A 14,652-nucleotide genomic window follows, 5' to 3' on the forward strand; every position below is an offset into this window, starting at 1 on the left:
CGCTCTGGTCACCTTCCAAAAATAAGAATATAAATATAGCAAAATACGTTAGGATGATTCAGGCAGCACTATTGTGAGGTAGTTATACCTCTATGGTGCTCGATCTGCAAAAATTAAACTATATGAGCGGCAATACACACACAAACTTCCTATACAATCAAAACTATAATACAGTTAATAACTTAAACTTTAAAATCCAGTGTTTCCGATGCAAAAACTACACTTGGAAGTATATAAACACTCTCACTGTATGTGCTAACTTGTGTGCAAAAACACAAACTAAGTAAAAACAAGTTAATCAGCAAAATATTTTCAAAAATGATATATAAAAATGATATACATTTGACTATATCTATGAAAATAGAGCTGATGCAGTCTACACAATGCAATATTCTGAATTAGCTACCCAAGTAATCCCAAGAACATGTCTAAAAAGCAAGACACCAAGAAAAAGATTTTTTTTGTTGGACTGTACAGCTGGTAATAAAGTGTTTGCTGATCACCGCAGGTTAAGTACTTATCTAAAGTCCTTGCACATGCAGGTCTATGCAAGGTGATGTACATGTTGATCTTACTACTTGTGTTCATTCACTATTTGGTAGAGTTCAGTTGCTGAGATATTAATTGTAATTTACTCATATTTTTGATTTTCTGATTTCAGGGTGAAGATGGATTTCCAGGATTTAAGGGTGATATGGGATTAAAGGGAGACCGGGTGAGTATAGTTTTGCATTAAAGCGTAGGCCAAAGCAAAAAAAAACAAAAACACAAAACAAAAACTATGCAGTATACGTATTTCTGAAACACACATTTACCCATATTTTATCCCATTAAAGATGCTGCAAGAACAGAAAAATTAATGTTGGTCAGCCAGAAAAGCTGATAAAACACAACATCTTTGACAGCTAAGTGGCATTAACCCAGCCTAGTTTTATTTTCTACAAAGCTACCTAATACATTCCACTGCCTTTAGTTTCAAAGCATAGGCAGTAATTTATTTGTGATCCAAAAAAGAACTGGGAGGGCTACTTTTTTGGGATAACATAGAAAGTGTGCAGAGAACACAGGACACCTCTGAATTTGATCAAGAGTTTTTTTTTTTTTTTCACTTATAGAACAGATATAACCAAATGCTTTAAATGGTACAGTAAAACCTTGGTTTGAGAGTAACTTGGTTTGAGAGCCTTTTGCAAGACAAGCAAAATGTTTTAATAAATTTTGCCTTGATATACAAGTGATGTCTTGATATAAGAGTAGCATCACGTCACAGCTGAGCCTCAAAGTGTAGCAATATGGTTATATTTAATGAAGGTACAACATTTAGCAACTTATTGCTACACTTAGAGGTGCCTCTCTTCTCATTTATACCCTGTAAAAAAATGCTTTGATATACAAGTGCTTTGGATTACAAGCATGTTTCTGGAAGGAATTATGCTTGCAAACCAAGGTTTTACTGTATATTTAACAAACCAAATGTAGCAAATATTTGGGTTTGGGTTTGTTTGGGTTTACATTAATAAACATTAAGACCATTTAAGATGTTTTAGAACAATGCACTGCAATGCATGGCATATGTACATAGTCATTCATTTACAAAAAGAAAAAAACAACCTGCACCATAGCACACTGCAATTCACAGATGTGAATGCTCTGTGCATTGTGGTACACTGCTAAAATACTTCAGGTGTGTTTTACTTGTATTGAGGCTCATTAGTTACCTAGTGAATAGGGTGACTGAATGCACTTCTTTACAAAAATTAAATTGTGCATTATTGCACATGGACAGGTGTGAATTTCTCCTAAGTGTTCACTATTTAGTAACTAGATTTTATTTACTGGCTTTCTTTGTGAAGTTGGTGTGAAACATATTACAGCTGTTGTTTAAAAAATAAACAGAATGTAAACCTTATTGGTTATTATAAACATTTCAACTTGATGTAGATTTAAATGCACAAATGAGAATGAATAACATTGTGACTGAGTCAGTGCTGAAATTGCTTTTTTGTATACTGTGGCCCTTCCTGATACAGTACTCAAATTGCTTACAATGTATACATGTTTCTGTGAATGGCTCAGAAGACAGCAAATTGCAGTTTAGTGCAGTTTAATCACTTGCCTACCAGGCCAATACTGAAATTTCTCTCCTACATGTAAAAATCATCATTTTGTTGCTTGAAAATTACACAGAACTCCCAAACATCATATGTGTTTTTTAGCAGAGATCCTAGAGAATAAAATGGCGGTTGTTGCAAATTTTTATCTTGCACGGTATTTGTGCAGCAATTTTTTAAACGCGTTTTCTTTTTTTGCACAATATGAGAGATGATGTTACGCCGAGTAAATAGATACCTAACATGTCACACTTCAAAATTGAACATGCTCTTGGAATAGTGGCAAACTTTCTTTATTTAAAAATCCCCATAGGCAGCACTTAAATTTTTTTTACAGGTCACATGTTTTGAGTTACAGAGGAGGTCTAGTGCTAGAATTAATAAATAAATAAATAAATACCGCGCTAAAGGATTACATACTTAAAAAGCCAAAGCAGCAACAAAAACCATTAAATATCCCAATGGTGCCAAAAATAAAAATAAAGTAAGTTGCACTAAACAAAAATGGTGAACAATCACAAATACAATGACAAAAAGTGCAAATGACAAATACTGTGAAAAATAGTGATCTTTCAGGGAATGTCCAGTAAATATAAAAATACAAAATGAATAAAAAGATTAATGATTAAGTCCAATTGAAGTACATATTCCAATGCTCGTCAGTCTTCACTGGAAGGAAGGGGTGACAAAAAAGTGAAAAAAGGTGAATCCCAATCTGGAGAGAGGGAATTCAGTAAGTAGGAACCCTTACCAAATCAGGTGGACCCCCCTCAGGAGCAGGGTCTTACGTGCAGGCAGAGTAAGCCCTCTGCGGGGACTGATGGATATCCAAAACCTTGGATGCCTCTGGCGTGCTCCAGTAGTGACCAGGAATAATTTAACAACATTTACATATGTGGGCGTGACTTATGTATGCATTCACTTCTGCGAGCGAGCACGTGGGGACAGGGGCACTTTTAAATAAAAAATGTTATTGTTAATTCTACTTTTATTTTTCTAGCTTGATGCTTTCTTTTTAAATCATTTTTTCTTTTATCACTTTTATTCCTATTACAAGGAATATAAACATCCCTTGTAATAGTAATAGTGCTTAACAGGTCCTCTTTACAGTGAGATCTGCGGTCAATTAGTCCCCAGATCTCACCTCTAAGCTGGGAAGCTTGAAATAATAAAAAAAAATCCTTGCTTCCCAGCCGATGCGGCAGCATTTTTTCAAATGCAGAGGCCGTGGCGTGATGTCATAACAATGCACCCAGCCTCCGAATGATCATAGAGGCTCTAGGGACTATCTGGCCCACCGGAAATCTCTATGGCCAACATCCGGCGCCAGTTGTTTTCTTCCCTGGTTCGCCAATCGCAGGCGTGAGCCGGGAGAAGCACCGGAGGGCGGCGGGAGGTGGGAACGTCCCCTCCAGCCACCTATAAAAATGATCAAGCAGCTGAATAGCCGCTATGATTGTTCCTATGATGAAGGGAATCACCGGCTCTAAAAGAAGATATCTGAATGATGCCTGTAACTGCAGGCATCATTCAGATATCACCGTTCAAAGTCGACAACATCATATGATGTTGGGCGGGCGGGAAGCGGTTAAACACATTTCTCATTAATTTATAACATGAGCATTTCCATCACATTTGCATTACAGTGGCAATCCAATTAGCCTATTTTACATAGTTTTCCAGTGCAGCAAGTGCTTTAACAGATATTCATTTTAGAACTGTGGCTAAATCAACCCATATTCAAACCATGACTATCTCTATAACATTTTACAGACCTAATACTTTTGTGAATTGTTTTCTACAATAAGCTGATGCCAAATACAACTTCCATTTAAAATGCCTTCTTGCAAAAAAAAAATAAAAAAGAAAAACCCTAAACCTTTCCCTGCTGTAAAAATCCCTCCTGATTGTATTTTTAGGCTCAGCATGGAACAGGGTTTTTACTAAAGACTCTCAGAACTTTATATTAAACAAAAAAAAAGTTTGTACTTTTTTGAATTATGGTTCATGGTAGCAAATGTATTGTTGCATTACTGTGTGCGCTCTTTACCAAAATGCTCTAACTGGTAAACTGGTAGGATGGTCATGTATGTCAGAAGAGCTGCTGGATCTAGGTGTAGGCTGTTGGCTGCTCAGACAGTACATGGATAGAATTTTTACCAGAATGTGATTTTTGAACGTTTGCTCGATTTTCTAATAGTTAATTGTCCAAATTGCTGATCATTTTTTACTGTATTGATGAAAAAAATCAAAGGAGCAGGATGCAAAATTGCAATAAGCTCCAGTACAAGTGTTTTTTCAAGCACCGAGTAAGCTGCTTTGTACACTAATTGCATTGTTATTTTTTGCAAGTGATAACATTACAAACAGAAAAAACAACATCAACACAAAAAAAAAGTAAAAATTGAAATCTTAACTAATGCAACCATAATCCTGATGTTCTGAATATATTAGCAAAAATAAGCTGTAAAAATTAAATACATTTTTCTAAAATATAAGCAGATGTTAAAATAATAATCAATCTTTATAAGATCTTCGTGGTAACCAAAGTAGTTTGGTTGGCTAAGATTTAAGCTTGTATACAGTATTAGGCAAAAATGTTGCCCTGGTCTTTCAATGTTTGCTACTAAAGACAAAAGGGGGGTTATTTACTAAAGGCAAATCCACTTTGCACTAAAAGTGCACTTAGAAGTGCAGTCGCTGTAGATCTGAGGGGGACATGCAAGAAAAATAAAAAACAGCATTTTTGCTTGTACATGATTGGATGATAAAATCAGCAGAGCTTTCCCTCAGATCTACAGCAATCTACAGCGACTGCACTTACAAGTGCACTTTCAAGTGCACTTGCAGTGCACTTGTAGTGCAAAGTGGATTTGCCTTTAAAATGCCTTTGAAATGTCCATTGGTTTGATAAAATGGTATAGTTAATTTAGGTCTTTTACTTTTGAACATGTATTGTAGCATACTGTATGTTATTGACAATGTTCTACTTTACCTGTCTATCATAGGGAGAAGTAGGCCCAATAGGTCCAAGAGGAGAAGATGGCCCTGAAGGTCCAAAGGGAAGATCTGGTCCAAATGGAGATCTTGGTCCAGGTGGTCCAGCTGGTGAAAAGGTAAGTAGTTGTTAGGAGAACAACTTGCATACTTGAGCTCATATCTGTTTACTAGTAAATATAGAGCACCGTTGACTCCAAATTTGGCCTAATAAAAAATAAAAATAAATAAATAAAGTAACTTAAAAACATATCTAAAGGCAAACCAAACACAATATTGAAATTTGCTCCATAATGCCTATTATGCCCCATACACAGGGTCGGACTTTGTTCGGACATTCCGACAACAAAATCCTAGGATTTTTTCTGACGGATGTTGGCTCAAACTTGTCTTGCATATGCATGGTCACACAAAGTTGTCGGAAAATCCGATTGTTCTAAACGCGGTGATGTAAAACATGTACGTCGGGAATACAAACGGGGCAGTGGCCAATAGCTTTCATCTCTTTATTTATTCTGAGCATGCATGGCACTTTGTCCGTCAGATTTGTGTACACACGATAGGAATTTCCGACAACAGATTTTATTGTCGGAAAATGTTATATCCTGCTCTCAAACTTTGTGTGGAAAATGTGTGATGGAGCCTACACATGGTCAGAATTTCCGAAAACAATGTCCTATCACACATTTTCCGTCGGAAAATCCGACCGTGTGTACGGGGCATAAGTCTGTCATCTGGGATCCCCAAAAATATACTTTTCGCATGTCCAATGAATATAATTCCTAGCAATTCAGGACCCCTTAAATGTACCAATTGCCATCCATTTGGGTTCCTGGTCCTCAAGATGTTCACCTAGACTTGAGAGTATCTGTACCCTTAATCCTGATAGAACACAGGACTAAACTTTTCTATTCTGTGCCTTCATTTCAGCAATTTAAGCTTGTACATTAAAGTATAACTAAAGGCAAAACTTTTTATTAGTTTTGGATACAGTGCAGAAGGATTAGAACGCTTGTCAGTTTTTATAGGTGTCTGTGCCCCCGTTAAGGAGATTCACAGTCTCTATTTGTCCTGTTTACCATTATCATTGAAAGTAAAAGAAAATCCCAAACTTTGGATTGTCCCCAGAAAATTAATAGAGGGGAAATTTAAAAATTGGGAAACTTCTGGTGGCCTGGGGGTTCCCAAGGCATCCCCTTTATTTGCAGGGATTTCCTCTCAAAAAAAATTGACGGGGCTATGGCCCTCCCTTACTCTATCCAAAATTTTAAAAAAAGTTTTGCCTATAGTTCTACTTTAAGCTTGCTGCCTTAATGACTCTGTAGTAACCTGGACAGTACAATGTATTTAAATAATACAGGTGTATGTGTACTTTAGTCATTATCTTGTGCTTGTTTTTTGTTTTTTTGTTTTTGTTTGTTTTAATGATTATGAACACATACAATTAAAACCATATTTTATATATTGTTTGTTTAATAAATTATGTAACAGTATAGGTGTTGTTTACTAAAACTGGAGAGTGCAAAATCAGGTTTAGCTGTGTATGGTAGCCAATCAGCGTTTGACTTCAGCTTGTTCAATTAAGCTTTGACAAAAAAACCTGGAAGCTAAATAGTTTGTATGCAGAGCTGCACCAGATTTTGCACTCTCCAGTTTTAGTAAATCAATCCCATAATATATATTACTGAAAATAAACCAGATCAGCCTCAATAAAGGATAACAGTTTGCCATAGCTTTTTGCTGCATTAACCATTTCTTCTTTTATTTACATTTTAGGGCAAGCTTGGTGTTCCAGGTTTGCCTGGATACCCAGGCCGACAGGGTCCAAAGGTAAGACTGAACTTATGTTTCCTACATTTCCAATTACTCATACCTATTGCCTAAAGTGTGCGCACTCCAGAAATCTGCATATGAGCAAGAATGGTTAATCACTAGAAGTGGGTCATCTGTGTGTAAATATGCTTATCCATCACTTTTTATTAGCTAGACATTGAGGATATTACATAATTTTATTCTGTGGACATTATCATTATACTATTGTACATACAGATATAGATAATCTGTGTGCGTTGTTAATTTCCTTTCTTGAAGTATAATTATCTGAAAATCACTTAGTTGTCTTTAAAAACCTTTTAGTAATACTATTGAAAGTCTCATCACAAAATGCAGTGGTTGAATTCCATTGTTTTTGCATAGCTGTTGTGGTAGTTATAGCTTTGAATTGGCTTCTTAATCAGGATTTCTGCAAAAGCTGTATTAGAGGGTAGATATATTGTTTTAAATGTAATGTATTTCTGTATCTGACTCCAAGTCACAGCCTTGCCAATGTGGTTCTTTCTGTATTTGTACAAGCATCTGACCTGCTCCAAAGATGCCTCATTTTCACCAAGACTGTCACATCGATTGGTTTCTATTCTGTGTTTGTTCTTCAATAGTCTAGTGAGATTTTCTGCCACATCCTGAGATCAAAGTCTTTCTGCTATTTTGCTATTGAACAAACAGTGCTGTGCATCAGGAGGGTTGCTCCAGATGCTTCTGTTTTACATAAAACAACACACTGTATCCTTTCTGCCGCTTTGCAATCATGTTCTTACATGAGAACAAAGCACTTTCTTCTCACGAGTCCGACGATTTTCTCTTTGTCCCCAAAGTTTAATTTACTGCTTCAGTTATTGGGGAATGAGTTGGATAAAATACATTTCTATTTTCAATGTCCATTTTGATTTTTCAGAGAAAGTCCAGTACTCAGCTGGGAGTTGTTCACATGTCATCTATAATTACCATGTTATGATTTATCATTGCTTTTTATATTAGAAATTATTTAAAAAAAATGTAGTCTTCCACAGTACAAGCATTTTAGAAAAAAATGTTAGAAATTCTTTATATGGAGGGAGCTAAAATTCATGACTGAGTACCTTGGACAATCACCAATTTTTGATTACCTGCTTAATGATATGCAGATCTATTAATGGTATTAATGGTATGATTGTCCATGGATTGGATAAAATTATATGCACAAACTGCAAATAAAACAAAAATTGTCAGTTTAACTGTTCACGTGACATGTTATTATGTTCACTTATAACTAACCATTACACTCATTACACACAGAATATTTAAAAGTGGATACGTTTAGTTTACTGCCTACTGCAGATAAAGTCAATTTACTTAATGTGGGAAGGTCATAGTCATACATTGGACAGTGAGGTTGATGTTAAAACATATCTCTCCATAGCCTAAATATCTTAAAGCAAATGATTAGGTTTCCTAGGTCATGAATGTTTAGCTATTATTTTTTCCAATTTATTGTCTATTATTAGTATTATTCTATATGGTATGCATATCAAAGAAAAGACATGTTAACCAGACTCTGTTATTTAAAAAAAGGGATGAGCTTTGGGTTCAGGTCAAGGTTGGGTTTGCGGTGAACCCAATTCATATGCAGTTCACAGACACAGTGAGCTAATGCAGTCTTTTACTACCATAACAACCACCCACCAATAATGCATTTCCTGGCTTCTGAACTTCTGGACTGGCAAGGTGGCTTAGAATAAATAATAGTAAGGGCTTTGCTATGGGCCAGCCACTTACTATAAAAAATGATTCATAACAGCTATTTTGACAATGTACTTAGATGTGATAGGGAACGGATATAAAGTACTGCTGATAAAATACAGAGGGACAGATTAACATAGGACTTGTAGGCACTGGCCGCCTATAATTGATGTAAGCCCTTGCTAAATGTCCTTTAGGGGTTGATTTACTAAAGGCAAATAGGCTGTGCATTTTGCAAGTACAGTTGTACTCTGCAAGGGCCTTTTCTCCAGAGCTTAGTAAATGAGGTGAAGTTTAACTTTGCAAAGAATACTCAATCAAATGCAAGGGAAAAAAAACATTTTTGCGTGCACATGATTGGATGATGGAAGTCTGCAGAGCTTCCCCTCATTTACTAAACTCTGAAACAAATACTGTTGCAGAGTCCAACTGCACTTGCAAAATGTACAGTCTATTTGCCCTTAGTAAATCAACCCCTATGTCAATGGGAAACAGCAATGTGCATTTTGGTGTATTCCACTTGCATTGTGATCAGTTTGAGATGCTTTTGAGATCAATCTGAACTATTGAAAAAATCTTTATTGCTGCATGGATCCCCATTGCAGAAAAAGTGCAGTAAACCAAAATCACATATCAGGAACATTTTTTAGCAATCATCTTAGATAAGTACTGCTCTTATAACATCATTACTGTTTGCACTATTTATTCCTCATGCATACTGGATGTTAAAATAACATTATAAAAACGTCAGTAGCTTTGCAGTGAGTTTTTCAACTTTTGTCAACGTTTTTGCAATGGCGTTTTTTAATGTTTATTAGCATTTTTTAGCGTTTTTCCGCGTTAGTGTTTTAGCAGGTTTTTTTTTTTGAAAAAAAAACATTTTTATTTTTTTTTCAGAGGATCAAAAACGTTAAAAAAAGCTGGTGAGCGACGTTTTTGAATGTTTATCGACGTTTATCAGCTGTTATCAGCATTGGAGCCTTTTTACAGCTGAAAACCGTCTCTCAGAACCCACTAGTTTTGTTTTTGTTTTTTTTTTACTGCTCAAATACGCCACTGCCCAAACCTGCTGATAACAGCCTATGTCTGCATGGACACATAGGATAACGTGATGGAGAGTTTAATGACTGTAGAAAAAAATGTCTACAGACAAAAACAACTGCTGTAAAAACATCAAAAAACGTACAGTGTGCATGACGCCTAAAAGTTGAACTTTACACATAACAACTTGATAAAAAATAATGTTCTTTAACAAGGAACATACATTCCACATTGATAATTATGCTACCAAAATTAGTGTATGCTGTAAATTGCCCCCAGCATTGTAACTGTTTTTTATCAAAGCCCAAAGCCCCTGAGCAGCAGTAAATCTTAAAGCGGAACTAAGCCAATTGATTTAAGGGTTTTAAAAAACAATTACATTCCCAGCATGCTAGGAATGCTAACTATCACATTTGTTTGTGTTCTCAACCAAACTGTAAAATCATCAACTGGCTTGTGTCATAACTGATGGCAGTTGCAGATCAAACTGAAGCTAATAAGACACCTTCCTTGGCTGTAAAGGATAGGAGGGTTTAGTTCCACTTTAAGGCTGTCACAAGATCAGCCTCTACATTTTCGGCAGTGTCGGAAAAAAAAAGAGAGCAACTGAGCATGTGCAGAACAGGGTGAGACAGTGTATTCCTGGATTTTAAGCAGTATAGGCACTTATTTTTAATGTTTTACATAGCTATGTCTGCAAAAGAGGACAGCCTGAAGTGCTCTAGCAGGACCTCATTTTTTGACTAAAGTTGCACTTTAACTGAATGCAATTAAAAATATTAAATAAGGTAGTGAACAAGCAGTTGTGTGAAGTATCCAATGTCAGCTATTCAGTTTGGAATTGCAAAAATAATGTGATATGATTTATTGGTAATTACACATTGCTCTTACCCTTATTACATGCATGCTAGTCTTAAAAGTGGATGGTATGGTGATTTTTGTTTATCCTTTTTTTCTCTGCTGAGATTTTAAATTACTTACAATATTAACATAAAAATAATATAGAGTGTTGATCAGGGAAACCACAAGTGAACTATCATTTGCACACAGTCAAAAAAAATGAAACCACTATAGTCTCTTAATGGTTATTTTAGGCAGTTTAATTGAATACAGTACTGGTAACATACGGTTTAAAGAGTTTTATTTGGCTTCAGAATTAAAAGGTTCTCTTTGTCTTATTGAGTTTCCGAACATCATTAAGTGAGCAGAGACAGTGAGGATGAAACCTTAATTGACTGTGCTGACTTGTAGCTGGTTTCATGAAATATTCTAATCTTTTCTATGCTTTCCGGATCTGAACACTTCTGGTAAGAAATGAATTTTAATGTGTAGGCCACATCATTTGTATGTAATGATAACATTTTTGGTAGAGCTTTAGCACTTTCAGAAAGACAAGAGCTACAAGGGTATTTCTGTTTTAGAACGATTGCAGTAAACTCTGTGAACAGCAGGTGGCGGGAAACATAATCAATTCTTACCTTAGCAATAGATTTGCTTATGTGTTGTAATTTCATGTACAATTATATTAATATAGGAGATGGAAATGTCCACTGGGTCTCTTAGTGTTAAAACCAATATTTTTGTTTTCTTTTAAGCTCTACAGGTGTTCTGTGGTAACTTATGTACTTATGATGTGTTTGTGAGGAATAAAATATAATGAACATTCTCTTTGTAACCTCTTACTAGGGATCAACAGGATTCCCAGGATTTGCAGGAGCCAATGGTGAAAAAGGAGCTCGGGTATGCTGTATTTAAAAAAATATTATGGCGCTCTTTGCTCAGATTCACGAAAAAAAAAAATCATTGTATTTTTCTTGATATAATTCAGCTGCAGTACAAGGTCATACATGCCTATGAAAAATTTAGACTGGAAAAGTGATGGACTAGTTCATATTTTTTGACAAGTTTTGATATTCCCCTGACAAGAGCTTGCAAAAAATGCTAAAGATGAAATGACATACAAGAAATTTGCATCTTATAAGTGGCATGCAGACCATATTTGGATCATGTAGCATGTTCTTCTTTTTGTCAGCTCTTATAAGACAATTACTGTTGATACGACAAATATATTAGTAAGGACAGAAATAGTGAGCGGAAAGCACCACATCCCATATCAAATATATATAAAGATGCAAAATGCCAGGGAGGGGGGTTTGAAGCAAACACTCCAGGGGACCTTTAAGGTGCTATTAACTGTACAGTAGACACAAAGTAAGTAAATCTGTACAGTATTTTTGTAAAAAATCTATAATTTTTATTTGAAATTAATTTTAAAACCATAAGTCCCTACAAGCGAGACATTCTCTTAAAAAAATGGTACAAATAGAACAATAAATTAACTATTTCAAGGGCACATAAAGACTGAGCTACTTAATTCCATGACAATCTGCCGCTCAACATGTTTCGCTCTAGTGCGAGCTTCTTCAGGAGTTTGTGGCAATGATTGTAGTAAGCTCTAAACAATGAATAAAAAAAACAAATATAAATATCAATTAGCAATGCACAATGCTGAACCAATGAGGTTCCTTCTTCATGAGTTTGTGGCAATGATTTTAGTAAGCTCTAAACAATGAATGAAAAAAACAAATATAAATATGAATTAGCAATGCACAATGCTGAACCAATGAGGTTGTTGACACGACAATTTTGATCATGTATTAAATGCAAAAATACATTTTAATGCGGACTTAGCCATCTAAGGATATACTGTAACCTAAGGCCATTTTTGCTGCATATGTTTGACAGTACATTTTATATTTCCATAACATCTGGAGATTTACAGATGATTAAGTCTGGATCAGGAGATGTCTGACATTCATGAGGCTCATTGGTTTTTTAGGGTATACATCATTACTATTAAATAATGTCGATATATATCTCTGCTCCACTAGGGTGTTGCTGGAAAACCAGGTCCAAGGGGACAACGAGGTCCAACGGTGAGTGCTCTTCTAGGTTACAACTCTAACTTCCTTCTAGATTGATTGACTTGTATCCCAAATATTTCAAACATGACCACATCAATAGTTTTATAATGTAAATAAGAAGACTAATGGACTTCATTTATTTGCTTACACAGGGTCCACGGGGCGCTAGAGGTCCAAGGGGTCCTACTGGAAAACCAGGTCCTAAGGTAATTATCATGGTTTTATCATTCTTCTCAGAGTGGCTGCAGGCCAGTATTTTATATTATATCATGTTATATTTTTATATTAAATCAATCAAAATATATTGAATCATATAAAATATTAACAAAAATTGTTGGGTGGGAGTTACACGTACTGTCTTCTCATATATGTTAGGAATTTCAGCAGCTAGATCATCCTGTCACAGATCTGACCTTGGAGTTTTACTCCTCTTTGATTTTTTTCATATTTTTTAATATGAAATAAAATAGAAATTGAAAAAAGGAAGTAGACTCCCCTCCTAAATATTTTTATAGGGCTTGTAAACTTGTGCAGAGATCTTACCATTGTCTTAGCGAGAAATATTTGGTTTGTTTATTGAATCCTTCATCTTCTGTAAAAAACAGAAATAGATTTGTGTAGACCCTTTCTTTAGTTTATATTGAAATACTGAAAATGATTAAATATTATAGGCTGAAAACACCCAGTATATTATACACTGTATGCCTTTAACTATGTTCCATGTTCACTGAACAGCACACTGTTTTCTCTCATGTGTACAGGGCACAGCAGGAAATGATGGTCCTCCCGGCCCACCTGGTGAAAGAGTAAGTGATGGGTGATGCTTGTATTCAACTCTGTTATTTCTTTTGTCAACACTGTTATTTTAAGAGCTTTTACAATTTTCTCATCTTTAATCTTTGTTCTTCAATCTGTATTCCACTAGTATATTGTTAGCTGGAGGTACAGTAATCCGTTCCTGCACAAACCTTTGTATACATTTGGTGGGGCTGTTTCCTGACATTCGTAGTACATATATTTGTATTTCTTTGGGTGATGGAAATGATGATATCTTATTTGTGGCAAAGGGATCATAGAATTGTCAACATATCACAGTCTTACCAGATGTTTTTATAAGGTACACAAAGGTTCAACTAAACACAAAGGGGCTAATGTCTGAAAAGTGCAGTGGCAAGAACATGTTTTGCTAACAACAGCAAACAATCAGCTTCCAACTGTCATTTTTATAGACCACAGCAAAAACAAACAAAAAATGTTTTCATTGGTTGTGGTTGCTGGAAAGTAATTTTCTTGTTACCACGCTTTTCGGACAGGTGCCCATAAATAAAGCTTTTCATGGAATATACAGATAGATAGATAGATAGATAGATAGATAGATAGATAGATAGATAGATCTATCTCTATAGATATATAGATATATATCTATAGAGATAGATAGATAGATAGATAGATAGATAGATAGATAGATAGATAGATAGATAGATAGATAGATAGATACTCATTCTTCACAGTATAATAAACAGAGTACATTCTGGCAGTCACGTGTCAAATAAGGCTCTATACCTGAAACAAAGGGGTCTAATTTCTCTTATAAAGTAATGCCTAAGATCATTAGCTCTAGTGTCCAAAATGTGGCACATTTTCTCATTGAGGTATTTCAGAATACTATACAGAATATTGGCCACTAGATGGAGATGATGATTATAGAGATTACTCTAAAAGAGAAATTAAAGTGGTTCTAAAGACAGAAGGTTTTTTAACTTAATGCATTCTATGCATTAACATAAAAAACCTTATGTGCAGCACCCCCCACCCCCCCCCAGCCCCCCTAATATGTAGAGTACCTGAGCCCATCTAGATCCAGCGATGTTGCACAAGAGGCTTGTCTGTCCGCGACTTTCCCTCGTCATGGGCGCCATTAGCTTCTGCTGCTGTCAATCAAAGTCAGTGAGCCAATGAGGAGAGAAAGGGGGCAGGGCCAGGCTGTGGCTCCATGTGTGAATGGACACACAGAGCATCAGCTC

General features: G+C 35.6%; 1 protein-coding gene across 5 annotated transcripts in view; it reads left to right on the forward strand.

Annotated features, from left to right (window-relative positions):
- COL11A1 (collagen type XI alpha 1 chain) overlaps nt 1-14,652 on the forward strand; it is a 329,239-nt gene that overhangs the window by 205,314 nt on the left and 109,273 nt on the right. For all 5 annotated transcript variants that reach the window (XM_073593016.1, XM_073593013.1, XM_073593015.1 and 2 more), the window contains 7 exons: nt 662-715; nt 5,120-5,227; nt 6,885-6,938; nt 11,391-11,444; nt 12,596-12,640; nt 12,781-12,834; nt 13,390-13,434. In XM_073593016.1, the coding sequence (XP_073449117.1) occupies nt 662-715; nt 5,120-5,227; nt 6,885-6,938; nt 11,391-11,444; nt 12,596-12,640; nt 12,781-12,834; nt 13,390-13,434 (414 nt within the window). The remainder of the gene's footprint in view (nt 1-661; nt 716-5,119; nt 5,228-6,884; nt 6,939-11,390; nt 11,445-12,595; nt 12,641-12,780; nt 12,835-13,389; nt 13,435-14,652) is intronic.

The sequence above is a fragment of the Aquarana catesbeiana genome, linkage group LG07, assembly GCF_042186555.1.
Source record: "Aquarana catesbeiana isolate 2022-GZ linkage group LG07, ASM4218655v1, whole genome shotgun sequence".
Taxonomy (NCBI): Eukaryota; Metazoa; Chordata; class Amphibia; order Anura; family Ranidae; genus Aquarana; species Aquarana catesbeiana.